General features: G+C 39.7%; 2 gene segments (V, D, J or C); both read right to left on the minus strand.

Annotated features, from left to right (window-relative positions):
- Positions 1-15,605: 15,605 nt before the first annotated feature.
- LOC114682292 lies at positions 15,606-16,339 on the minus strand. The segment is given in 2 exon segments: positions 15,606-15,955; positions 16,141-16,339. Coding segments are annotated over 2 exon segments (399 nt in total).
- Positions 16,340-24,281: 7,942 nt separating this feature from the next.
- LOC114682291 lies at positions 24,282-25,351 on the minus strand. The segment is given in 2 exon segments: positions 24,282-25,149; positions 25,262-25,351. Coding segments are annotated over 2 exon segments (384 nt in total).
- Positions 25,352-27,872: the final 2,521 nt, after the last annotated feature.

The raw sequence follows: 27,872 nt of genomic DNA on the forward strand, positions 1-27,872 counted from the left end.
TTCTGGTAAAAAATGGCTTCGGTCAGGACATTAAATGCTAAGTCAATGCTGTGTAAATAAAGGATGTTCTGTTCTTTTGATTGTCTTGATAAATGTTTGGATGAATGTTTGATTCTCATGGTAGATAAACTAAAGGAACAGGATTCATAATTTTAAACTATATATTAGGTATGCTCTTGTCTATTGATCATTACTGAAAATTTGGCTCTGCTCTTTTAAGTTACTTTCTAAAAATTCTTAAAAATTCTATAAAAATATAAACACCTAAAATAGATTGGGTTGTTAGCTTATTAAATAATGTTGCTAAGATAAACCCATAAATAATAATCTCTTACTGATAAAGAGGTTACCAAATTGTTTTTCCAGTAAATAAAATACAGGTAAATTGTTTAGTCCACATTGTTAACAATTGGCTATTTGTGCGAATGTGTTACTTAAAATCTATAAAAAAGGATCCTCTTTTTAAGATTTTATAAAAGTACTCTAAAAAAATATTACCTAAAGTTACTTCTTCAAATCCTATAGAGATTGTATTTAATGCTTTTATAATTTGACATATGTAAAAAGGACCATAAAATAAAAGCTGATAATAGAATTGCTCAATTATTATTGCTTTCATATTTTAAATTCAAAATGGCGCCGATATAAAGAACTGGAGGCTTTGGAAGTACAGGGAAAAAGGTGTTTTGACAAACAGTTATCAATAATAAACAGCCTGAATTAAAAATAAAATTATATGAGATTGAGATAAAAAAGATTATTAGATTCTGATGCTAGATATATCTATAATTTCACAAAAAATCCTGAGATCCCAATTGGCCCCTAAAAAATTCCACCTCCAACCTACAAGGTAGCGACACAGCTCAGACGCCATTTTTAAATGGCCTCAGAAGAGGCTACTTTTAAATTAAAAGGATAAGAAAGGTCATACAGAAACTTTTCAACCCTTTATGCTACCTGACATTCCAATGAACTTGTGGGGACGGGATGTGTTAGATAGTATGGGAGCAGCGCTTACTACACAGCCTGTACAACAGATGCTGAAGAGTCAGGGCTACTGCCTGGGCAGAGGCTTAGGGAAAATGTTGCAAGGAGACCCGCTCCCTGTGGCAGACAAAAACTGTGTCACTAGAGGTCCTGGGGATACTAGAGGATTAGGGTCTTTTCCATAGAGGTCACTGTACAGCAGCCTTCGATTATACAACCAATAAAAATCACTTGGAAAAGTAATGACCCTGTATGGGTGGAGCAGTGGCCCCTTACTAAAGAAAAATTGGAGGCTGCGAACACATTAGTTAAGGAACAGTTAGATGCTAGACATATCATTCCTTCCACTTCACCTTGGAACTCACCTATATTTGTTATTAAAAAGAAGTCAGGAAAATGGAGGCTATTACAGGATCTTAGAGCTCTAAATAAAACCATGCTTCTCATGGGAGCAACACAGCCTGGCTTGCCTGCCCCTATGGCAATTCCTAAACATTGGTATTTAATTGTGGTTGACTTGAGGGATTGTTTCTTCACCATTCCTTTGCATTCTGAGGACAGTCCTCGCTTTGCTTTTGGTGTTCCTTCAGAAAATCTTAAAGAACCAACCTTATCAGAGAGATCAGTGGGTGGTATTGCCTCAAGGAATGGCCAATAGCCCTACTATATGTCAAATTTATGTGTCTTTGGCCATAACTCCAGTTCAAAAAGCTTTTCCAGATGTTTATATAATTCACTACATGGATGATATATTAATGGTTGCTAAAGATAAAAAACTTGTCTTTGATGCCTTTTCTAAATTACAAGAGGTTCTTAGCCTGGTTAATTTACAGATAGCCCCAGAAAAGGTACAGGTATCTTTTCCCTATCATTATTTAAGTCATGAATATTTTGTTTTTCCCATTCACCTACTGGAGTGTTTTGGCAAACAGGTCCTATTCTATGGGTACATTCCCCAGCGACAGCAGCCTACATACCGTCCATTTCTCCCATTCATGAATATTTATTGCAAATGCAAGGACTTATATGGTCCCGCTCACATAACCTTTATGTGGGCCATATTAGAGCTCATACCCAATTGCCTGGACCTCTAAGCGAAGGTAATCAGAGGGCTGATGCCATTACTCATATGGCTGTCACATTAATTTGTTCTGCCTTTAAAAAGGCTACTCAGTTGCATCAATGTTATCATCTTAATGCTGGATCTCTTCGTCATCACACAGGCATAACCCGGGAACAAGCCATCCAGATAGTTAAATCATGTCCTATTTGTGTTGAATTTTTACCTGTTCCTCATTTGGGAGTTAATCCCCGAGGACTTTTACCTAATCATGTGTGGCAGATGGACGTCACACATGTGCCTTCCTTTGGAAAATTACAATATGTCCATGTGTCTATTGATACATATTCTTCTCTAATTTTTGCTTCTGCTCATTCAGGGGAAAAGGTAAGGATGTAAAGAATCATTTTCTTCATACTTTTACTTACATGGGAGTGCCAAAATGCATAAAAACTGATAATAGTCCCGCCTACAGCAGTAGGGGATTTTCAAAATTCTGCCAAGATTTTTCTATCGTTAATAAGACTGGTATTCCTTATAATCCTCAAGGACAGGCTATAGTAAAATGCTGCCATTGTACCTTAAAAACATATATTGCTAAAGTAAAAAGGGGGGAGCTAGGGGCTCATCTCTCCTCTCCACATTCTATTCTTTCCCTTGTTGTATATATTTTAAATTTTTTATCTGTGGATTCTGCTGGAGTATCTGCTGCAGATAAGCACTGGAGGGCTCCTGTTGCAAATCATCCTCTGGTGCGATGGAAGGATCTTTCTACTGGCACTTGGAGGGGACCCAATCCGGTGTTGGTATGGGCCCGGGGATCTGTTTGTGTCTTTCCACAGGACAATGAAATTCCTCTTTGGGTTCCTGAATGCTGTGTGCGCCCTGTGGCTGCTGCTGAATCCCAACATGGCAGAGACCTATTGGGCCTTTGTGAAAAACTCTCCCCTTCTGATACCAATGGGGATTGAGAGCCCAATACAGCCAGCCTTGGCAAACATTATTGTAAGCCTAGGAACTATAGCCATATTGTTGGATTCTTCAGAAGGTATTGTATGGTAACTTTTTTCAAAAATGTTGAGAATATGTCACACCTTGGAGATTAAGGATAACTCTGAAGGTCAATGACCTTCATTTGTTAACAGAAGCATGCCAGCTAAGCCTTTTCACATTTTGCAACCCTCTTCAAGCTGGTGTAATACCTACTTTTCAGGAAAGGCCCTGTGCAACATTTATTGGCCTCCTGAAATTCATCTAGCCTTTTTGAAGATACATTAAAATTTGTGAGCCTGAATGTAGCCATTTATGAGACCATTAGTTCTGCTCCTTGTTTGCTATTTTTGTTTTTGTTTTCTTTATAGTTCTTAGTTGTTCTTCTACAGACCTGCCAGCCTAAGTAGTGCTGGGATCAAGAAAAATGGGCCTTGGTGGTTCGTGTTCCTGGAGCTGCGTCCATGCCAATGGACCATGGCAGTTAGACACAGATGATGCTCACACACTCCAAAAGAGAATCTAACATCGATGTTGCTGTTGTTGCTGTTATAGCAGTGGTGGCCACTGCTGCTTTTGTTTCTGGGATTGCTATTTCATAATTGGTTACTACAGCTAGCACAATGGAGACCCTGGCAACAAAAGTAGCTACCACAGTTAGTTAATCTTTCATCTTATTGGGCATGATAAATTTAATTCTACTATTATACACTTAAATTGGCTTTAAAAGTTGTAAAAATTAGGCAGTGGTGGCACACACCTTTAATCCCAGCACTTTGGAGGCAGAGCCAGGTGGATCTCTGTGAGTTCGAGGCCAGCCTGGTCTATAGAGTGAGCTCCATGACAGGCACCAAAACTACACAGAAACCTTGTCTCTCTGTGAGTTCAAGGCCAGCCTGGGCTACCAAGTGACTTTCAGGAAAAGGCGCAAAGCTACACAGCGAAACCCTGTCTCAAGAAACAAAAAAAAAAAAAAGTTGTAAAAATTTATAAAACTCAAGTTCCATTTGCTCATGGGATACCACCTTACAAGGACTCCAATTTACAGTAAGGCTCATTTAGGAAGGGAATGGCTCAATTGCCTTTAGCCTCCTGGCTATGGATGGGTTAGGACTTCTGTTGGTCTTTTCTGGGTCGCACAGATTGCAAGCCCAGCGCCACTTTGAGATCTTTGGCAGCAGAAACAGCTCAAGTGGTTGAGTCTGTATGATAATGAGTATTCAGAGATGGGTAATGCTTGGGGGGCACTCACCAACCTAAGACAGAGCGCCTATGTGGCCTGGGCAGGTGTCTCCATGACGGGTAAGGTGACCTGCTGATGTCCCACACAACCTAAGTCACAAGCTCATTTTTTAGTAAAAAGGGGGGGACCTGTGGGCTCTGGCCCCCCACTGTGAGTGGCTGCTGCCTTGCTTGCCAACCTTGACCAGAGGTCCTCCCTATTCAGATTCCCTGCTGGTTTCCTTCTCACCTAAAGATCACCAGAGAGATCACCAGAGGTTCTTTGTTCCTGTTTCTTGCATTTGGTGTAAACAGCTTAGATGCAAGAATGTTCGGTAGCGAACTTCTGCCCTCTGGGGGATCCTCCATTGTGCTGTAAGCCTGTAATAAACCTTTAAGGTTTCCTCCCTCATTCAATAAATGGCATTTGGAATTCAGCCGTGGTGAATGACTCGCTGTCTCTTGTCTCTTATGTTTTAATCCACAGCCCCTCGCTCGAACACGGTGAATGGGTATCAGTAACGTGGGCGCTACCTCAACAGTGTGTATGTTGTTGTTGTTGTTGTTGTTCTTGCTGTTGTTGTTGTTATGCTATGGTGGGTTTTTGTCTTTGGAGAGAGGATGTTTTATCTTTGGAGGGAAGTTGTTTTTGTCCCTTTTTTTTTTTTTTGGACTTTATGGATTCTTTGAGAGAACATTGAGCTGGGCAAGTAAGATGAGGAGGATCTGGAAGGACTTAGGGAACATGAAAGAATATAACAAAACACCATGTGTCCCTGGTTCATGAGCCAGCTTTCTGGAGCCCAGTGCCTATGGTAGGACAGCTTTGGAAGCCTTGATGCAGGGAAGAGGAGCTCGGACCTGCCTCAACTGAATGTACCAGGCTCTGCTGACTCCCCTTTGGAGACATTGCCTTAGAGGAGGTGGGTTGGGGAGGAGACTTGGGGGCAGGAGGAGTGAGGAGAAGTGGATCTGTTGTTGGTAGGTAAAATGAATAGAAAATTTAATTTTAAAAGAAAAAAGTTCAAAATTAATAAAAATTGGAATAAAAATACTGACATTGCTCTGTTAGTGTATCTTGGGTTTGGGTGCAATGATGCATGATATCCTGTGACTTTTCAAGCCTCACCCTGTACAATTTCACTCACTAGTGTTTAAAATGTTATTCTTTTAGAAACTTCCTTTTCAAGTTGTGTAGTCGGATGATGTCAGGTGCTCCTCAGAAATGTAAAACTGCAAAATGAACATTTCACAGTTTCTAAATTTGGGAAATGACAAAGCTGACACTTGAGCTCTTATAGCTGTATTTGGTACTGTGCAATAGCAGCACACACATCTGATGAATAGTTGAAGACACGGACTTTATTAAATCTAGGTTTGATGATTTAGTAGAACACTGTTTCTGAAATGATTTAACTCCTAATACAAATGAGTTCTGTGTAAGTCTTCTTTTATTGTAAACATAAACTTATATTTTAATAAAATATTACTTTCTCAGATATTTTTTGTAAGTTGTGGAAATCTGATAAACGAAGAATGGCTTCATTATTTGTGTCTTAGTTACTGTTTATTGGTATAAAGAGACAGTGTGACCAAGCAACTTATAAAAGAAATTTAATTTGGGGATTGCTTAAAGTTTCAGATGGTTAGTCCATTATCATCATGACTAGAAGCATGGCAGCAGGCTGGCATAGTACCGAAGAAGTAGATGAGAGTTTTTACATCCTGATCAGTAGACAGCATGCAGAGAAAGAGACACTGGGCTTGGTGTGAACTTTTTAACCTCAAGTCCACTTCCAGTGATACACCTCCTCCAACACTTCCTCCAACAAGACCACACCTCCTAATGCTTTCCAAAGAGTTCATCAACTGAGGACAAAGCATGCAAATATATGAGCCCACTTAGGTCATTTTCATTTAAACCAATATAATTTAGATGTATTTGAGGATCCTTATTAATGCATTTTATCATTGAACCTTCAAATATAAGGAAAGTTAATTTATATGAACTCAAAGCAGTTGGAATAGCACACACAAACCTATACAAGCCTAAGCTACACAAAATTACAGCATGGCAGCATGAGCAGAAAGTCCCACCCCTAACAAAGGGCATGTTGACATCTGATAGTTACTAAGAGAGAAAGAATTTGTTTTCTTTAAGGGTATAGCCCCAGTAGGTCAACTACACTCCAGGGAAGATCACACATCCATGAGATAAGGACAACACACACAGTACTTGAAGGTTTTGTCTTTTCCCAGAAACAAAGAAAGAAAAGCTGGAAAGTAAAGATGAGGGGTGGGACTGGTAGAAACTGGTGGAGAACTGAATATGATCAAAGTGCATTGTATGAAATTCTCAAAAAACCTAATAAAAGTCCCATTCTTCTGATAATGGAAAGATATGCAATTGACTGAAACATTGAGTAATCTCTTTTCTGTTTGCTGAAGAGCACGTCTGTTTGATGCCTTTGTAGAACAATAAAGACCAATGAACAGTGTACAGTGGGTCTACCTGACAGCACTGTGAACCTTGTCATCTTTGTCAGTTGTCCCAGTACTCTTCATGAGAACTTCTTCCTGAAAACGGGAATCTGTGAGGAAAGGGTGCACTGATGGGAAACAGCAATCCTGAACTGTCTATGTTAGTGGAGATGACAGAGAAACAGCATAAATTGGAAACCCCACAGCTGTGCAAAGCCTCCTGCAGAGTCTGCCTGGGGCAGGGCTGTAGCTGCACACACAGCTGCAGTTTGGGGCCAGGCTGCAGGCTTGCTGGGAGCACTGTGCCTCAGCAGCACAGAGGTAGGTGCCTGAGTCCTCCAGCTGGGCATCCCTGATGTGCAGGGTGCTGTAGCTCTCCTTGGAGTCGAATGTTGACTTTAACCTCCCATTCTCCTTTGTTCCTGGAGTCAGGAAAAAAAGATTGACGAGGCTGCCCCTGGGATCCTGTCGGAACCACAGCACACTTCTCATGGTGGTAGAAAAATTGCATCTCAGAGCAGAACCGGCTCCCTCCAGAAGAGTCAGGGCTGGAGGATTCTGCTCCACCTGCATCCCTCTCACCCCTACAAGGAGAGAAAGGAAAAAAAAAAACCACACATGACAATCCTTCCCCAGGTTCCACTCTGTCAGATATCCCAGGAGACAGCCCTGAGGAGCTTTGGGTCAGCTGTGTTCTGCCCCTCCCGCTGGCAGCTCTGGAACACCCCTAACCATTCTGGGAGAGCCACAACTCACAGCAAACCTGCACCCACAGCAGCCCCAGCACAGCTCCCAGGCTCCTCTCCATGGATCCTGTCAAACTGCTGAGACTCCTTCACCCCAGTTCCAGACAGTGTCTAACTTAGTTCCAACAAGCAGCAGGCTCTCCCTCACCTACTGAGCACCAGTAAAATCTGAGCTCTTTCATCTTGATGGAAAACTCCACCCACAGCAGCCCAGTGAAGCCTCACAAGCTGTGGAGGAACACAGTGAAGGGAAGCAGGAAGACATGCCACCTACAGTTGAAACTGAAGAGTGTTGGTTGGGTTGTCTTGTTTGTTTGTTTGTTTGTTTGTTTGTTTGTTTGTTTGTTTCTAACAGTTACAGTAGGAGACATTTGTGAGAAGGAGGGGATGATATATCAGGAAAGATCCGAAGTCTCCGTACATCACAGAGCATAGAAGGACTGATAGAGTAAGCCATTTCTTAAATTCCATAATTTGGCAGATTTTGAGAAATCAGTTGTATGAGAATTCTTATAAAAGAAAACTCTTTAAAGGAGTGCAATTTGTGCTTGGGAATAAATACACTTTGTTGAAATCAGCAGATCACCATCTGCAAAAAAAAAAAAATGTATCTAGTGAAACTTTCATTTGTTAAAACAATCAGGTTATAAACACAATATTCACCCTGACTCATTTTCCACCTCTGTCCTCCTCCAGTCCCTTCCCTGCACCCTGCAGACCCACACATTGCTGGTCAAGTTCAGTGCTGTTCTCTGTATTTATTTTCTTCTTCTATTTTTGTGCCTTGTTCCTTTTCCTCCTCTCAACTAATTATTCTTGTTCCTGCTAGTCTGAGAGGAGATAATGAAAAGTTCGGCTATTACAGGTACTGGAATAGTTTCTGGGTCCATGAACTCTGGAGATTTTCATTATAAAATGTTAAAACTTGAAGTCACGGAGTTAGATGTTTTCTAGTGAGCTTCAGAGATCATGTTGACTAGTACAATTCTATTTTCTTATCTGTCCTCATGGAATCATCCTCAGGTGGATCTCCAGGCTCCTCTGGGTTTATAGTTCCACAGAACAGCAAAGCTAACAACCAGGAATAAACCTTGCCTTCTGTAACTGAGGCCTCACATGTTCTCTGGTCTCTTTAACTGCCTAACCCTTCAGGCACTTCAGAAAGTCATTTCTGGGAAGCCTGCAGTGCCCCCTAGTGGACCAACACCATCAGCAAAGGTGACTTCAGGCCATAACTCCACATGTCACACAAAAGCAACCCCCTTCACTCCTTTAGTTCCTGATGGAGGAAATGCAAGATGGTCAGAAGACACGACAGTCTATACCGAGTGGGGGTTAAAGGTGCATCACTTTGAAAGTGATACATCATGGAGATTAAACCTCTAAATAAGCCAATACCTCTTATCGTGTGCTATTTATTAGATTTTTATAATTTAATTAAAAATAAATCCATAAGATTGACTAAAGTTTTACTGAAAATCGATAGTAAGAATACATGGAAGGGGAGGAGACACTAGTTTACTCTCTAATGAAGAAGACTAAAATACTGGGATCTGAATAAAACAAACAGGATCAGGGAAGAGCGTAAACTGAAAGGTGTGTGATCCCAGGAACAGCAGAAATGCCCACATGCAGGTGGTCAGACTGTGAAGAAGGCAAGCACAGTTTCTTCCCACATTCACATTTATGGAAATAATGGAAAATAATTGGTATGAATCATTGATGGCTTTCATAATTTTATTGGTGATTATATAAAAATGCATGGGAACATGAGCTATCAAAACAATAAAACATTGCATCAGGAAAATTTCCTCTAATGTTATCCTTAATCATTCTGGCTATTTCATCACTCATACTCAAACTTTGTCTCGATTTGAGGGTTAGGCTGCCAAGAGTTTTCCTGTAGATTTATATTAAGGGGCAAGAATATTGAAATGATAGAAAATTCATACTAGTCTCTTTACAGTATTTATTCATAGAAAGTGATAAATTGAATGCATACCTTTTAGTAAAACATCACTGTCTAGACATGACCTGACCAAGGACAACAACAATAGTCATGCCAAAGAGGATGAACAAAGACCACACCTTATCCCTACACACACACACACACACACACAAAAAAAAAAAAAAAAAAAAAAAAAAAAAAAAAAAAAAACACCTACAGGCAACTAAGATTGCTGAGAATCAGAAAAATAGTATTCCCCAGAGAATAGGCCAAGAATTGGTGGTTATTCAATACCAAATAGTCAGCCCTGAAAATATACATACAAGTAACATTTTATAAACTGAGAAAGTTATATTTAGGAATATATATACATGCACATGTACATACACACATATACCTTCATTTTCAAAAGGCAATGAATTTGAAAGAGAGTAAAAGGGAGGTAACTTGGGATGGGTTTGAAGGGAGTAAAGGGAAGGAAGAAATTATGTAATTGTACATAATAATCTCAAAAAAAACAAAAGTTATAAAAATGTTCTAAAATGTAAAAATAAGTGGGTATACATTAGCACACATAGGGCATACTGCTCCCTTGTATCAGCCTCTACTGATCAGCACAGACACTGCTGTTTGTCTATCTAGGGATCCAGAGTCCCTCCAGCTGTTTAAGGATCCTCTCTTTATTCACATGTAGCATGTTATATTCACTAGAATGTTTTTCTACCAGAAGAGACAAGGATGAAGCAAAAGGACAGTCCTGAGGTCAGAGGGAATCATGCTCTCAGATGGTATGATTTATTAGTAATTTGTGAATTGTAGTTGTAATTTATCAGCTATCTTGAGGAACTCTGAAATTACTACATTGTGTATAGCTCTTGTGCAGTATTGGTAAGCAGCCACTGAGATGATTCTTATGACAGAAGATTGGGAAAGGGAAAAATATAAATGGAGAAATAACAAATACAGTTTCTTAGAACAACCCTGTGGAAAGAAAAAAGAACATCATGATACAGAGGGGAATATACAATATTGAAGCAATTTCATGTGTGTAGCCATCTAACCTAAAAGTGATTATTATAAGACAAAAATATACATTGTATGTTCTAAAGTGGTAAAGAGACAAGTATCTGTCAATGTGACAGAAGATGGGACTACAAAGGAGGAAATAAAAAGCCAGGAACATACTCACCTGAGAAGAGTCTCAATTAGGAATTGTTTAGATCAAGTTGGCCTGTGACATGTCTGTAGAGGATTTTCTTGGTTGACATAATTGATGTGTGAAGACCCTGTGTGGAAGTGGATGGCAACATTCCCTCACCTGGGACCTTCAACTGTAGAGAAAGGTAGCTGAGTAATAAGCAACCTCACATTCAGTTCTCCACATCTCAACATCCTTAGTGATGAGACCATCTGTTTTAGTGCTAGTTGCCTTGACTTCCCAGCTGTGATGGTCAATAACCTGGAATTGTGAGTTATGAGAGATCCTTTAGGGTATTTTGTCTCAGCAACAGAAAAGACAGACACTGGTGCCAAGGAAGTGGGGTCATTACAGGCACAGATCTGACCAAGTGGCTCTTACATCTTTTGACTATTTTGTGAAAGCATTTGGTACATTGGACAACAAAAGTTATTAAATTCTCGACTTGGGTTCAATTCCCATAACCCACGTGGCAGCTCACAGCTGTCTGTAACCTCAGTTCCAAGGAACCTGAAACCCTTACGCAGGCATACATGCAGGCAAAACACCAAGGGAATAAAATTTTAAAAATTAGAAACAATTGACTATCCCTTCTTTTTTATCTGTCTCCTATATTAAACTACAACATCTTTTGGGTATATACTTCAGAATGTTTCACATTTTTCTTCCATGGTTTAAAAATATTTGTTTAAAATCTCCACTTGTAAACATGGAGAATGTGTAAAAAAAAAAAATCCTGATTATGCTCCATCCTTTCAGTAAGTGTCTCTGTGAACAAATCCAAATGAAATATCCAATCCCTCCTATCTAGGTCTTTCTGAACCCATAGAACTATATAAGCGGTTTTCTAACATACAGACCACAATTCAGCTTTACAATAGTGAAAGTTTTAGCCCCATTTCATAGGTGTAATTCAATCTGTTGCAGGAACTTATTACATCATACATTTTTCCTGGACTTGGCACTCAAGTAAAATCCACTGTGTCCAGGGACCAGAGAAGAGGGTGGTAATAAGATCTTCAGTGTCTTCACACTTACTCACATAAGTATATCTAAAGGCTGTCAATGTGTCTTTGAGAGCCGATCTATGCAGGTCTTTGTTCTCCAGGACAAATCCCACTGGAGTCTAAGTGGGATTAAACGTATTAAGTTTCCTTCTACACCAAGAAAGAACAAAGAAAGAGAGAGAGAGAGAGAGAGAGAGAGAGAGAGAGAGAGAGAGAGAGAGAAAGGAGGGAGGGAGGGAGGGAGAAAGGAGGGAGGGAGGGAGGGAAGAAGGAAGGAAGGAAGGAAGGAAGGAAGGAAGGAAGGAAGGAAGGAAGGAAGGAAGGAAGGAAGGAAGGAAGGAAGGAAAAATGACTCATTCAGTACACATACGTCAAGATTCAGACAGCAATGGACCCTTACTCAGAGCTTACTATATAGAAGTAATATAAACCCTCTCTTTGATCTCTCTGGCCATACAAGTTTTGTGGTTGGTGCTGTTTCGTCCAGTTCTCACATTCTCACTCTGATCCTGTCTTTAGCTCATCATACATGTACTTGTTTAATGTGTGTATGTGGTTGCAGCTGAGAAAAGTGATGTAGTGAGAGCTGTAACTAAAACATAGTTATATAACTATAACTATAAAGTTAGTTGTTTTCTTTTTTTAATCCTGGCATGATCAGAAACAGATGGCCTGGGAATTGAACCCAGTTCCTCTGGAACATCAGTCAGTGCTCTTAACTGCTGAGCCATCTCTCTTCATTTTAAACTAGTTAATTTCTAACTTACCACTTTCTCAAGACAATTTTGATGACTTTTTCAGTTGTGTTTTGTTAGCGCATTCCAAATATGATATCCAAATGTCTTGAGAGACTAAAGAAAAAGAACATCCCTTACTAAATCTAAGGAATCTCTGTTAATGTATGAAACATTTTCATGTATCGATGCATAATAAAAATCAGAACCAGTGAACGAACTTGTGATAAAGCTTCAGTGAGGACCAGGGTGAATATGCTAAGTGAGGGAACCATTTCATCACTTCAACTTAAAAAAGTAGTAAATCGAGATACTTATGGTGGCACAGGCCTGTAATCCCAGATCTCAGGATGGTGAAGAAGGAGAATCACGTATTTTAGGCCAGTTTAGGCTCCAAAATAAAATCCTTTCTCAAAAATAAATGAATTAATGAAAATACATACAGGAAAGAAATGAATGAGACAGTTAACTGAGCAAAGAGACAACTGCAAATGAGAGAATCTTGTGAGCTAGTCCTCTGACAGAGGATTCACCCACTAGACAATGAAAGCAATCAACCAAAAATGGGCATAGAACTGAACAGAGAGTTCTCAAAAGAAGAAATACAGAAGGCCAATAAATGAAGCACTGAACATTCTTAGTCATAAGTGAAATGGAAGTGAAACTAATATGACACTCATCTCACCCCATCCAGAATAGCAATCATAAAGTAATCAAATGGAAGCAAACGGTGGTGAAGGTGTTGGATGTTGGGAAATATGGAACCTTCATTCACCATGGGCAGGTGCACAAACTGATGTAACAACTATAGAAATCAATGTACGTAAAGCATTCTCAGAAATCTAAAAGAGGAAGTGTTATAGTGTCCAGCTTTGTAATTCTTGCATATATATTCATGTATATATATGAAGGATTCCATACACTACACAGAGATAACTGCTCAACAATGTTTGTTACTGCTCTAGTCAAAATTTCTAGAAAATGAAGCCAGCCTAGATGTTCTTCAACAAAAGGATGGATAATGAAAATTTGGTGGACATTATATATATATATATATATATATATATATATATATATATATATGACACAGTCAAAAGAATGACACATGGTGAACAGTGTCTTGAGAAACTGTGAGAGGCTGCAGGAAAAAAAGCAGAGGGCCTTTTACCTCAGGTGCGTTTTGTTCACTGGACTGTTCTTGGACATGATTTCATGCCTCTTGTGTTAAACATTTACATTCAATTAATAAAACATGTTTAGATCTTATAGCTATGACTTGGATGTCAGATCATAGCTACAGAACCCAATCTGGTCAGTGCACACTGGACCGGGATATGGCTTCTGCCTTGCTTTCATGCTTTCCCAGACAGGTATGTGCCAGGCAATTGTGTTTAATTGTAGTCTGTCCTGATCTCAATGTCCCTTGCTCATAGATTCCTTCTTCTATCTCATCGATTGGACCCCTGGAGCTTGGCCTGGTACCCAGCCATGGATCTCTGCATCAGCCTCCATCAGTTACTGGATGAAGGCTCTATGATGACAGTTAGGGTATTCAGTAATCTGATTACTGGAGTAGACCAGTTTAGGCACCCTCTCGACTATTGCTAGTAGTCTAAGGTGGGAAGACTGTACAGAGATGGCCAGCCAAACTAGTGGAAGCATATGACCAATAGCTGTGGAGTACCCATCATATTGGACTCCCTATGGATAGACGAAACAGCTGTTTAGCTTGAATTGTTTAGAGGATCCCTGGGCAGTGGGATCGGATTCTGTCCCTGGTGCATAAGTGGGCTTTTTGGTGCCCAGTGCCTGTGGCTGGACACCTTGTGCAGCCTTGGTGCAGAGGGGAGGTGCCTGGACCTGCCTCAGTTGAATGTACCAGGCTCTGCTGACTCCCCATGGGAGATCTTGCCTTGAAGAGAATGAAAATTGAGGTGTATTGGGAGGAAGGCTGGTGATCGGGAGGAGGCAGGCAAGGGGAAATGTAAAATGAATAAAAAATTTCTTAATAGTAAATTTTTTTTAATTAGTCTGTCCTGAGAAAGTTCTGAGAAAGGGCTCTGTCAATATTTAGTACATGCTTATTGGCATTTGCTTACATTTTTTTCTGATTATGTTTTTATGAACTCAAACAACCTTCCTTGAATCATTGCTTTCTTTGTTGCATTTGTGTATAAAAGTAATATAAAACTGAAGTAAGCATTAGACTGTAGTCCATCCCATTTTTTCAGGTCCTCCAATCCCAGGTCCAACAGACAAGATCTGCACAGGCCCGCCAAAAAGTCAACAATATATACATATATATGAATATTATTCATCAAAAAAGAAAAATAAAATGATAGAATTTGCATGAAAATGGATGCAGTTGGAAAATTCTATACTAAGTGAGTTATTCCAGCCTCAGAGAGACAAACACATGCAAACTTTAATTTGTAATTTTTATCTGTATGTATTCATGTGACTGAGAGTGTGTAGATGGCAGGAAGAAAAAAAAAGAGGCATTAAGACAGATGAGTGTGAAGATAATAGAACATATGATATGGAAGTAGAAGGGAGGATACTGTGAGCAAGAAGGTGTCATTAGGACTGGGGACTAAGGAGATGGCACAGGAAATTAGCTTGGGGAAGGGTATGTATGAAACTGCCATAGGAAAAAAGTGCTTTCTAAGCAAGTTTTTCAAAATTAGAAAATAAATATTTTTCAATTGAAATCTTTTTAAAAAGCAAGCAAGTCACACTGCTGTAGAGGTGATAGTGGTCTTTATTACATGGCATGAGGTGAGTCTCATTGCCATGGGCATGTCATCCAACTTGCCAAGATAGTCACATGAAGAGTGTATACATTCTTGTGGAGCCATTAACATAAGAAAAGAGAAGAGAAGAGAAGAGAAGAGAAGAGAAGAGAAGAGAAGAGAAGAGAAGAGAAGAGAAGAGAAGAGAAGAGAAGAGAAGAGAAGAAGAGGAGAGGAGAGGAGAGGAGAAGAGAAGAGAAGAGAAGAGAAGAGAAGAGAAGAGAAGAGAAGAGAAGAGAAGAGAAGAGAAGAGAAGAGAAGAGAAGAATGGAATCTATTTTAGCCATACCAATAGTATGTCTTTCCCTTTAGGACTGGTTATTTTCAAAATGTCAATATATTTTCCCAATCATTCAAGCCCTCTCTACTCTTCCTCTTAATTCCCGTTGCCTACAGAATAGAAACAGAATTTCCCCAGCCTGTGATCTGTGCTCTATCTATCTAAAGCCTTGACAGGCCCAGTAGGTTTGGGTGCAGGCTGCAGGTGCCTGAGGAGCACTGTGTGCTCACTGCACAGAAGTAGACAGCTGAGTCACTGGGCTGGGAGTCTCTGATGTGCAGGGAAACATGCTGGCTGGCTTTGTTGAGGTGAACTGTGAATCTGCCTTCTTCCTTCTCACCATTGGAGAAGACGGACATCCGTGCCTTGGGGCTTTTCCCAGGCTGTTGTCTGTACCACCAGAAAAACTGAGAAGCACTATCAGTGAAAGTGCAGTTGAGAGAGGCCATGGCTCCCTCTGGGACACTGAGGGATTCCGGGTTCTGTTGCACCTTCTGCTGGCTGCTCACCCCTGTGCAGAAAGACAAAGGTCAGACAAGCAGGACTAGATGCATATGGATGCAGACACCCCAGAATGGATTTTCACAGGCCTCTCACTCCCTAACTAGAGATTAAAAAGGTATGTGTTTCTACCATCAGCTTTAGTGAACAACTTTACATATCACACATGTATCCCACGGGAATTCCCAAACTTACAGTTTAACTGAAGCCACAGCACCACTACAGAAACAATCAAGGGTTTCATTCTCTCTTCCTCCCTCTTCACTGAAGATTCAGATTCTCAACTCTAAACTCATAGAGTCACATTCAAAAGTTTCCACATCTCCTGCTTAAGGAAACATGAAAAGCAGCTTTGTTAGCAATCAGAAAAGTGACTCTTCACCTCCTCAGCAGCACTAAGCCTTTCCTAGAACCCTTTCTCTACCCCCTCCTCCTCTTCCTGCTCCTCCTCCCCCCCCTTCTCTCACTTGAGCACTTTGCTCAGGATCCCTAAGAAAACACTGCCACCTTGTGGGCTCATGAGAGTGACCAAAGAAATATTCAAGCTGTAAACTCTTCTAACCTAACCATGAGAAGGTAAAACCCTTGAGAGCTCAGTAGGTGTTTTTAAGAGACATGTGCTCCAAGTCAGGTGGGGAGTGAGGAGAGCAAGTGTGTGCACACTCAGCCCATATTATCTTCCTCCATAGATATCACACACGGTCGCCTGCACTGAAAAAATCACCTGTGAAATGTCTGCATGAAAATCTGAGTGAGGCTCTTTCATACAGCATAGCTATAACTATTGTTACTCCAGACACCCTCATACAAATCAATATTCAACTTTTACAGATGGCCTGGACAGACTATTTATCTTGGCCAGATCCTAGAAAGGCCTGGAATCCTTCATTCCATTTTATGCCAGGTGCACATTTGTGTCTAAACAGAACTTCACTTGCATTTAGACCAGGAGAGATGGAGTTGTGTTCAGTACCTAAACTCTAAATAAAACCTAGGAAACTTGTTTGTTTGTCTAATTTTTTCCTCCTTTCTTGAGTGAAGTCCTATTGTGTAGAGAATGATCTGTGAAAGTTCTAGATCTGGTTTATTCACCTTCCTTCTTTCTGATTCAGATTCCCCTCCCCCATTTCTCTGCTTTCTTCCGTCTCTCTTCTTCCCTAACATTGTCACTTTCTCCCACTCTCCATTTCTAACATAGTCATGAAAGCTTGAGTACCCAGGGAACATCTATGCCAGAACTGAACTGGGTCCACATAGAAACAAGTCAGGACACAGCTGACATGTAGGAGTCTGTGAGACCTCCACAGCTGGCAGAGTAAAGATCTGTGGAGATGAGATGTAAGGACCAGATGTTGGCTCACACTTTGGCAGCCTGATCATGAATAGTATATTTTAGGCATGATTTAGCGCAGCAAAAATTGGTGAAAATGTTTCTGATGAATATTAACTCTTATTTATTTTTATTAATTAATTCATTAGTTTACTAAGGAAATGTTCCCAGCCTGATCACTATTGCCTCCCTCCCTCTCTCCTCTCCTCTCAGTCCCACCCACCAACCTCCCTTCTTCCTCTACCCCAATCCTGTGTGGTGCACCATAAAGCATGCATAAATCACCTTGAGACACAAGGTAAGCTAAATAAATATTAGAAGTGACAACATTGAAACTCTTTGTAAAGTGCATGGGACACCTTCCATAAAGATAAGTACAATATATTGGCTGAGAAAAACAAGCTTGTGCTAAGTGTGAATGGGTTTGGAAGGGTGGATTGCTGAGGACTCTGGCCACACAGATAGCACACAGGTCACCAGGCTATTCACCACTTCTGCTCCTAGCCCTCTGGGGAGACAACAGATTATGCATTCCTTGCTTTGAAGGACCAACCCTGTATTTTTCACACTCCAGGTTACCGCTAGTGGTATCTGTGAGCTCAAGGACCTCTGTGCCTCCTACTCTGTCCCACAATGAGCTTTGAGACTTTGCAGGAGCTGATAACTGAAGACCTTTTCCCATTCAAGAGCCATGGATCAGCGTACACAAAACATGGTTTGATCATGCCCTTCCTTTGCAGTCAAGAAGTGCAAAAGGAACAGAATGATGGTAAGATGCTTAGACTCAAACTGTTTTCTGCAAGAGTGCATGTCCATGACTACAATAACAACACTTATTTCTCAGTAAATGTGAAACTATAGAAAGAGGTGATCATAGTGTCACATGATTATAATCCCAGAAAGGATTCAGGTTTGAGAGGCTAAAGCAAGAGAATGTGAGCTTAAGGCCTGCCTGAGACATACAGGGAGACTTTGTCTCAAAAAATCTAAAGGACAAGAGACAAGAATGAAGGGAACAAGCACAGTGGCCTTAGGAAAATTTCAAAAAGAAACATGAAACTAAACTTGAAGGTGTTTTATAAGATACACACCTCCCTGTAAGAGACTTCCAATAAAATGTGTAAGACTGGATTAACATGTTCTCATGGAAGAGCAGGAAGATGATCTATTAGAGACACACAGCACTTTTCTGCATCACTGTAAACCTGAAACAAAGCATCAAGTGTGTGGCTGCCAGGTGAGGGGAACAATATGCAGAGGTGTGGGAGTCCCAAAGTAAACAACAGAGCCAAATGAAATCCCAAATCGCTCAACTGTAAGCCATAAAAGAAGCTAAGGATCCTAACATTGGCTGCTGACAGCCCAGTAGGGGAGGGGAGACGTCCCTTGATGGGGCTTTAAACAAAAGTCTCAATGATATCCACGGGTGTGCAATCTGACACTCTGCAAAGACATAACTTAAGAAGAGAGATCTGTGATCCTCACAGCAGGCAGAAAATGGAGAATGGGGCCTCTCCACTTATTAGCTTGTTCACTGGGGCCATGGTGGGGATTCTTCTTTAGAGAAGTCTTACTGTTGATATCCAACCTCAAGCCCAGCCTAGGCCTTATATACTGGGACAGCATATTGAGTATGCTTGACTCTTCCTGTACCCTCCCCAAACCCAGACCTACCCCATATCCACAACCAGTGACCTAGTCAAGACTGCTCAGTCCCATATGTATCATGACCAACCTCTGAGTTCCATCCATGTGAGAAATCCTATGTACCAGCTCAGCCTACTGTATCATCACAAAACACACAACCAGTCAAAGAAGTGTACATGCCCAAGTCTAATCACAAAAACACAAACAATATGAAAGTTCAAAACAGTGTGTCTCCCATCCCCCAATCCAGAACTACCTAGACGAACCTCAGAACATAGAACTTCAAAGAACAATCATAAACTTCATTATAGAATTCAAGAAGTTTTAAAAATGACACAAACATCTCCATGATCTTAAAGAAAATTACCTTAAATGAAATAAATGCTTGAGTGATGCCCAAGAAAACAAAACATAAGGCTGAATGAAGTGATAAAGACAATCCAGGATTCAAAAACTGAATTCAATAGGGAGATAGACATATTGAAGATAACTCAAGCTGAAACGAAGATAGAATTAAAAAGCTTAATGAGCTACTGAGAAAACTCAAAGAGAAGCCTTACAAATAGAATGTGGTGAATAGAAAACAGAATATCAGAGTTCAAAGATAAAACAATGGATATGAAAAACATTTTTCAAACACAAAAATTGAACATTCATGAACTGTGGGACACCATAAAAAGGCTCATGTTTATAAAACTAGAGAGAAGGCTTGACAGTTCAGAATGCCAACTGCTCTTCCAGAGGACCTGGGTTTGATTCCAAGCACACATATGATGTTTCACAACCATCTGTAACTCCAATTTAGGGGATCTGACATCCTCTGCCTGCCTCTCTGGGTACCAGGCACATATGTGATATACATACATACATGCAGGTAAAGAACACATACACATCAAACAATAATTCATAATCATAATTTAAAAAACCATGTCTTCAAATCATGGGCACAGATGAAGGAGAAGAATCCCAGGTAGGTGCCATAGAAGGCTCTTCAGAAAGATCATAGAAGGAAACTCCCTAAATAAGAAAAGACAAGCTCATATAGATACAAGAACCACATAAACATCAAACAAACAAGAAAACAAAAGAAATTCTCCCCACAGAATATATACTTGAAGCACTAAACATGCAGAACTAAGGAAGAGTATTGAAAGCTGCAAAAGAAAAAAAAATACAAGTTATATGTAAAGGAAAATCTGCCATAACAGCACATGATTTCTCATGGAAACTTTGAAAGCTAGCAAAGACTAGAGCAATGTATGCCAAGTTCTAAAAGACTCTACATGCCAACCTAGACAATAGTACCCAGCCAAACTATCTGCCATGGATGAAGGAGAAAGGAAAACTATCTGTGATACAAACCAGCTAAAAGAATTCATGTCCATGAGACCATCCATACAGGGAATACTGGAGGCAACACTTCAGGCTGAAGAGATGTATAAACAAGGCCAAGAAAGACAGAAAGAAAATAAATGAAGTAATAATTACAGAAGCAGAAAGTTATGACTAAGATCACAAATAGTAGAAATACAACAAGGTGTGAAGTCTATACACACCTTTCAATAATAATCCAGACACAGAAAGGCAAATTTCACATGCTCTTTCCTATCTATTGTTTCAAGCTTAAAATCTGCAGATTTGCGTCATAAATGGAAGTAATTGCAGACACCAGCAAAGTAAAAAGGACCATGTGAGGGGAGATTTAGAGAGGGGTATAGTGGAATATAGGTGATATGAAGCTGATACTGCAGCCTGAAAGACTAGCTCTCAAGGTAGCAGAAAGAATGCCTTTCAGAGCACTGGGTTTAGGAACATTTCTTATCTGTAAGTAAATTCACAAATGAACTGTTCAGGTCATACTCTTTATTCTTCTTCTACAGTTCTAATTCTTCCTAAGTTCTAATTCCTTCCAGCTCTCCTTGGTTCAACCTGGCTATTTACAAACTTAACAGCAAAAGTTTTTTAATCAAAAAAAAGCTACAAAGGATACAATTGAGGGCAATGAGTAACCATGGCAATGCCAGGTCTCAAGGTTCCTGGTGTACAAGGGTGTGACCTGAGGCCAGGAGCACAGTACCCAGTAAGACAAGCTGCTGAGAGATTTGCACAGGGAGTCAGGTCTTTATCAGCCAGACTCAGCAAGTAAGGGATTGGCACCAAAGTTGCTTTGTGTATGACCTTGGTTCTACAATTAGACATCTGAGAATATGTCCTTGTGTATTTTTTTTTTGTGGAGGTTAATCTTACAAGGCATGTGCAGAGGTGTTTAGTTTAACTTGAATTTGCTCTAAGGTTATGAATTAGCTAATTATACGTAGCTTGTCATAGACTGGGGAGAAATTATTGTTTTTTTACATTAGTCTGAGTAAAGAAACATAATAGGCTTCTAAATGTCTTACAGTCTTCGTGGAACAATAGATCTATTTTGAAGTATATTCTAATGTATTTCTATTCATAAAATTATGCAGCTTAAGGAAGAGTCATCCTCCTGACCACCCACAGATATATGTGCCCATAGATTGAGATGTAATCATGAGATTACATGTGCATATTACATGAAAATGCATGGTAATAGGGAGATTACACAGCTTTTTTTACACATGTAAAATTATAGACAGAAGTAATAGTGTTCAGAGTCTGTGGTCCTTAAGCCTTGCCTAACGGGGCCCTCCATCGAAGAATTATTCATCTGGTGGGTTGACATCTGAATTATTATCAATTACCATCTGCTGTATTTACGACATGTATCATGACAAGGAGGGAATGGGGAAAAAAAGAGGAGGGAGCCTTAATTGGGTGAGAGTAAGGGAAATCAATACAGATACAGAGGGAGGGAGGAGAGACATATAGAATAAATGATGTGTGATACAGTCTCAATGAATTGTATTATTTGTGTTCACCTTAAATTACACACATACATTTTAAACTAATTTGGACCACTTGGGCTGACAATTTTTCCACAAGAGCCATTGACTATCTAACTAACAAAAGCATAGTTTGGTTATTTCTTGCCATCTACTCCCTTCAATGTTATTTCTTCTTGTTTTAGAGCTATCCTGTGTACTGTTAAGTTGCGACTATAGTATTTCCCCATTTTTCTATTATGTAGGCACTTAGTGCTATAAACTTAACTCTTAGAACCAGTTCATTGTGTCCAATCAGTCTGGGTATGCTGTGTTTTTATTTTCCTTCCATTCCAGAACATTTTTTAATTTCCTTCCTAATAACTGTCTTGACTCATTTTTCTTTTAGTAGTGAGTTGTTCAGTTTCCCCGAGTTTGTAAGCTTTCTTTCTGTTGCTTCTGTTGTTAGTAGTATCCATGGTGGTCAGAAAGTTTGGAGGATGTTATTTCAACTTTCTTATATATGTTGAGATTTGCTTTGTGTTCAGGAGTGCGATCAGTTTTGGAGAAAGTTCCATGAGCTTCTGAGAAGAAAGCACATTCTTTTGTATTTGGGTGAAATGACATCAGCTCCAGCATCTCTCTGGTTAGTTTTTGTTTGGAGGACCTGTCTGTTGGTGAGAATGGGGTACTGAAATCTCCCACTAACAGTGTGTAAATGTCAATATGTGACTTAATCTGTAGTAGTGTTTCTTTAAGAACTTGGGTTCCCATATATTTGGTGCATAAATGCTAAGAATTGTAATATCCTCTTAGTGGATTTTTCTACTGATGCATATGTAGTACACATATCTCTTCTGAGCAGTTTTTGTTTGAGATCTATTTTGTCAAATATTAAAATGGCTACACTGACTTGCTACTTAGGTCCAATTTCTTGGAATATCTTTTTCCATCTTTGAGGTGATGGCTGTCCTTGATGTTACAGTGTGTTTCTTGAATGCAGCAGAAACATGGGTCCTGTTTTTTTTTTTTAATTGGGGAATTGGGACCATTTTCTATTAAGAGTTATCATCAATGAACAGTGTTTATTGATTCTCTGTTTTTGTTGTGGTAGTGGGTTTCTTTCACCCATTTTTTTGATTTGCTGGTCTGGCATTATTTATTCATTGTGTTTCCTTGGGTATGGTTATCCTTGCCAGGTTGATGTTTTCCTTCTAGTGGCTTTTATAGGGCTGATTTATACATAGAGTCTGTTTAATTTGGTTTATCATTGAATGTCTTTCTCCATCTACAGTGATTGAAATGTTGCTGTATATAGTCGTCAGGGTGGCATCTATGGTCACTTAGAACCTGTACAACATCTGCCCAGGGCCTCCTGGCTCTTAGTGTCTCCATTGAGAAATCAGGTGATGTCTTAACAGTCTGCCTTTATATGTTATTTGGGCTTTTTCCTTTGGATATTTAATATTCTTTCTCTTTCTGTACACTAAGTGTTCTGAATATTATGCACCATGAGATGCCCTTTCGTGGTCCAGTATATTTGGTGTTCTGTATGTTCCTTGTACCTTGATAGGCACCTTTTTAGGGTTGGGTATTTTTTTTCTATGATTCTGTTGAAAAATATTTTCTGTGCCTTTGACTTGGGTTTCTACTCCTTCCTGTGTTCCTATTATTCATAGATTTGGTCTTTTCAAAGTATTCTAGATTTCCTTCATGTTTTGTACCTGGATAATTTTAGATTAACATTTCCTTTGACCAAGGTAACCATGTCTTCTATCAGGTCTTCAATGGCTGAAATTTTTTCTTCCATCTTGCCTCTGAGCTTCCTGTTTGAGTTACTAAATTTTTGGTTTCCAGTATTCCCTCAGTTTATGCTTTCTTTTTTGATTCTTTATCCATTTGCAAGTCTTGAACTATTTTCTTTATTTCATCCCATTGCTTGTTTGTGTTTTCATAGATTTCCTTTAGAGATTTACTCATTTCCACTTTCAAGACCTCTAATATATTCATGAAGGCTATTCTGAGGTGCTTGTTTTATGCTCCAGCTACATTGAATTTTTTTAGGACCTGCTGTAGCAGGATTTCTGAGCTTTAATGGGAGATATACAATCTGGCTGTTATTGATTTTTATGCTGGAATCTAGGTATCTGGGTTTGGAATCATTGTAATTCCTGGTGCTGCTATCTGGTCTTGTCTTTGTTGGATATTTGTTGCTGTTGCCCTCTCTTGTATATGACCCTCTCTGGTCATAAGGAGAGTATAGTGGCTGTGGGTTGCCTGGTAATGAATATTTCTGAGATCCTGCCTGGTGTGGCCACTAGGGTTCCAGATATAATGTGTTTTTTGGTACTGGGTGCTGACACTTAGGCAAGGAGTTGAGCTGGAAGAGGGGTGGGGTGAGGAGATCCACAGGAGAAAGGAATTCAGGGTGTGCCATCAGGATCTGCTTAGTGCTCTGGGAATGAGGACAAAGAGAGCGGAGAGGCCACAGTAGATAGTCAGCTACGGAGCTGGTGATGAGAATGGGGTAGAATTAGAGAAGAGGGGCACATTGAAACTCTGAATATCATGTACCTGCTCTAGCCTCCCTTTCTCCTTTCTAGTTATCCATATTTCTCTCTTAGAAATGATGAGGTATGGAATAGCCGTAGCCCTCTGATAGCATCTTCTTCCATAGTTTTAGGTAGACATTATCAAGATGCCACCTTTTCTGGCATTTTAGCCCTCTTTGAATAACTTGGGCCAGAGGTGACATGCAACAACATGAAGGCAGTGACTTGTATATAGATATCAAGACAACTGACTGTTTCTTTGTTTCCATGGTTCTCCTGTGAAATCACTATGACACTCCATGAGGAACCACTAATGTCCTAGGGTTTCAGCTTCCCCTACGAGATCCAGCTGTGGTAACATCCACTTCTTGTTCTGCTCTGATCATTTGTATGATTTTCATCATCCAGAGAAATATTGGGGAACACCTCACAGACTGTGTGGAAAACAGAGTCATCCAAAAAAACAGGTGATCAGAAGTCAGGCTTTGTTTTGCTTCTCAGAGTTTGTGCTCAGCTCCCCCTGCAGTTTGTGACACTGTGTCACTCAGAGCACAGTAGTACACAGCCGAGTCTGACTCTTGGACCGAGGCTTTCTGCAAGTGGAATGAGGTGGATCCTTTATCATATGTCGCTTCAAATCCTCTACTGCTTCCCTTGTTGTTGGCTGCTTCGACTTTCAAAAGCAGCTCTGGACCTTCTCCAGGGTATTGGACATACCAGAAAAGAGTTGGGTAAGATGTGGTTGAATAAGTGCAGTTTATAAATAGGAAGTCATCTTCTGAGAGAGTCACTTGACCTTGTTTCTGGGTTACTGAGTCTCCACAGGTTCTCTCTGAAGGAAGAAGAGAATACCTGTGTCACACTAAGGACAAAGCTCTTAGATGATTAAGTATTTTTCTGACATCATAAAAGAAAAAGTCTAAATTCTAAGTCACTTCACTTACCAAGCATAAACAGCAGCATCACAGTCACTAAAGCTGGGAAAGTGTTCATCTTAAGTGTCACCCAAGTAATGTTCTTGACTCTTCACAAGAAGAAATGATGAAATGACATCAAATAATGAATCTGAGAAGCATATAATTCACAAAGATAATGATCTTATGTTAGGAAACTTCTCCCCCTGGTGGACAGAAACTAAACTAGGGACCCTTGCATACCTCCCAGAAGTCAGAAATGTGCTCTCATCCTCAACATCATTTGCAAGACACATGTCAGAATTCAAGTGGCCCTTATCAATGTAAAGAACATAAACAGTGGCCATAAACATATTCAGTGTTGTCCTTCTTGGGATTCTACCTGACATGAAAGTGTTGTAGTGGAGCAACTGATGGTTTTTCTTTTGTGGTCTTTAGCATATAAACTGAAAATAAAAAAGTAGATTTTCCTAGTTTATTTCCACTGATTTGAATTTGTATTAAGATACTATGTGTACCTGGAGTGATGGCTCAGCACTTGAAAGAATTTGTTGCTCTTGCAGAAGATGCAGGTTTAATACTCAGAATACACATAGTAGTTCATAACCATCTGTTACTCCAGTTCCAAGGGAAGTGACTCTCTCTTCTGACCCCTGTGGGTACCAGGCAAATACATGGGTACCTAGACAGAAATGCAGGCAAAACACTCATGTATATAAAGTGAAATAAATATGTTTTTAGAAATTTACAAGTTATTATGAAATGCAATAATTATTAACTGGCCCTAAGAATGTGTAACAACTAGAAACTGCTCTTTTACCTTCTGGAAATTTGAAATAATGGATTCATGCTGCTCATTTACTTGGAAGGTCATTGGTGTCTTGAAACAATGTTTGAAGATTAACTGTACAGGACAACCACAACAAGGAAGCAGTTGTGACTGTCATGTAGGACTCATATTGTTCCAAACTCTACATCAAACATAGGCTATGACCATTTTAACTCTTTTCTGTAAATGTCATTGTGACCAGTGGTGCGTGCTTTTAGGAATCACAAAGCTATCATTTGGGTTTGGGGAGATATTTGTGACCCTTCCTTGCAGATCTGATGAGGACATTCCAAGCAGCCAGCTCACATACGTGTTTTCAGAAAAGCTCCTTCATTCAGGTGTCAAAGCTTCTATGCATGAGTCTGGCTTTCATGGCTACCATGTTTCTGTGGGAGGTCTTTCTGTCCTTTAATTTGGTCTTAGTAATTTTTCCTCATTGACAGAATTGGTCTTCTTACAAAGGTGTTCTTTCTCACCTTTGTCCATATCTGTTTCCTAATTCTAGTTTTGTTTTATTTTTTAATTATAAATGTAATCTGTAAATGCCAGCCTTCGGTTCAGAACCTTTGTGTCTTACAATTCAAGGTAATGAAGGTTGAGCCCATCAGGACTATCCTCACTCAGAACTACTGTAGTTGATTCAGAATGTGCTCTTTACACTGTGTTTCTAAATAAGATATAGAATTGTGTACTAAAAAACCTTTTCCTTTCTTCTTTCCTTTTTGTTCATTTTTCTTTCTTTCTTTCCTTTTTCCTTTTTTTTAAACAATTTCATAGCCATAGGCTTTTTTACAGGATGACACACTGAATATGTGCCTTCTCCCACAGAGTAGGTCTCAAATCCTATGAGAAGGTAGTTAGTTGCCCCTAAAAACAATCATATCACTATTGTATTCAGATAATTTTTCTTCTCCAGTGACCCTATTGTTGTTTCCTGGATTCTACAGTGACTCCACTTTAAAGAAAAAAACATCTAGATATCTGAAGCTAGGATACATAGATGAGAGATAACATGGTAGTTTAATTTCTGGGCCTGGGTCACCAGCCATTACTTGCTCTTTTTTCAGAATACTTCATCATAGCAACAGGAATCAAACTAGGACTTATGGTATACTAGTCAAAGCCTAGTCTCCTTGTCTCCAAGTAATTTCAGAACTATCTAGATCGACTGAAGACCTCCAAACTTTGTGCTGAAATCTCCATCCAATCTGATGACACACTGACTTCATAACTTTATCTTCTCTGCAAATAGTTGACAGTTGTCTACAGGCAGGTTAGCTAAGAATGATAATTTCTTCTACAGAATATAATTCCATTATATATGCCACTCAAGGGGCTTTCATAACTCTACTTCAGCCAATCAAAAAGTGGTCATGTCTATTCTATAATGTTTTGATGCTGCCATGCCAAATTTTAAATTAATTTTGGATTTATAAAAGACTTTTCAAGGTTTGTTTTATTGTTACTTGGGTGTATGCTTGTATGTCTGTATGTTGGTCTGTACAGGGAATGCAGGAGTCCATGAAGGCAGGAGAGCACTGGATTTCCTAAGCTGAAATTACATGAGGTTGCCCTCCTGGTGTGATCACTGGGTACTGAACTCCAGTCCTCTGCAAGAGCAGGGAGTTCTCTCAATGGCTGAGCCATTTCCCCAGATCCCTTTTTAGTAAGTCTTATCTTAAAAATTAAGAGTGTAGTTGGCAGTTAAGAACACTTGCTGCTCTTGCAGAAGACTCAAGTTAAATTCCCAGCACCCACATGGCAGCTCACAACTATCTGTTACTCCAATTGCAAGAGATATGATGCCTCCTT

This window comes from Peromyscus leucopus, chromosome 9 (assembly GCF_004664715.2).
Source record: "Peromyscus leucopus breed LL Stock chromosome 9, UCI_PerLeu_2.1, whole genome shotgun sequence".
NCBI lineage: Eukaryota > Metazoa > Chordata > Mammalia > Rodentia > Cricetidae > Peromyscus > Peromyscus leucopus.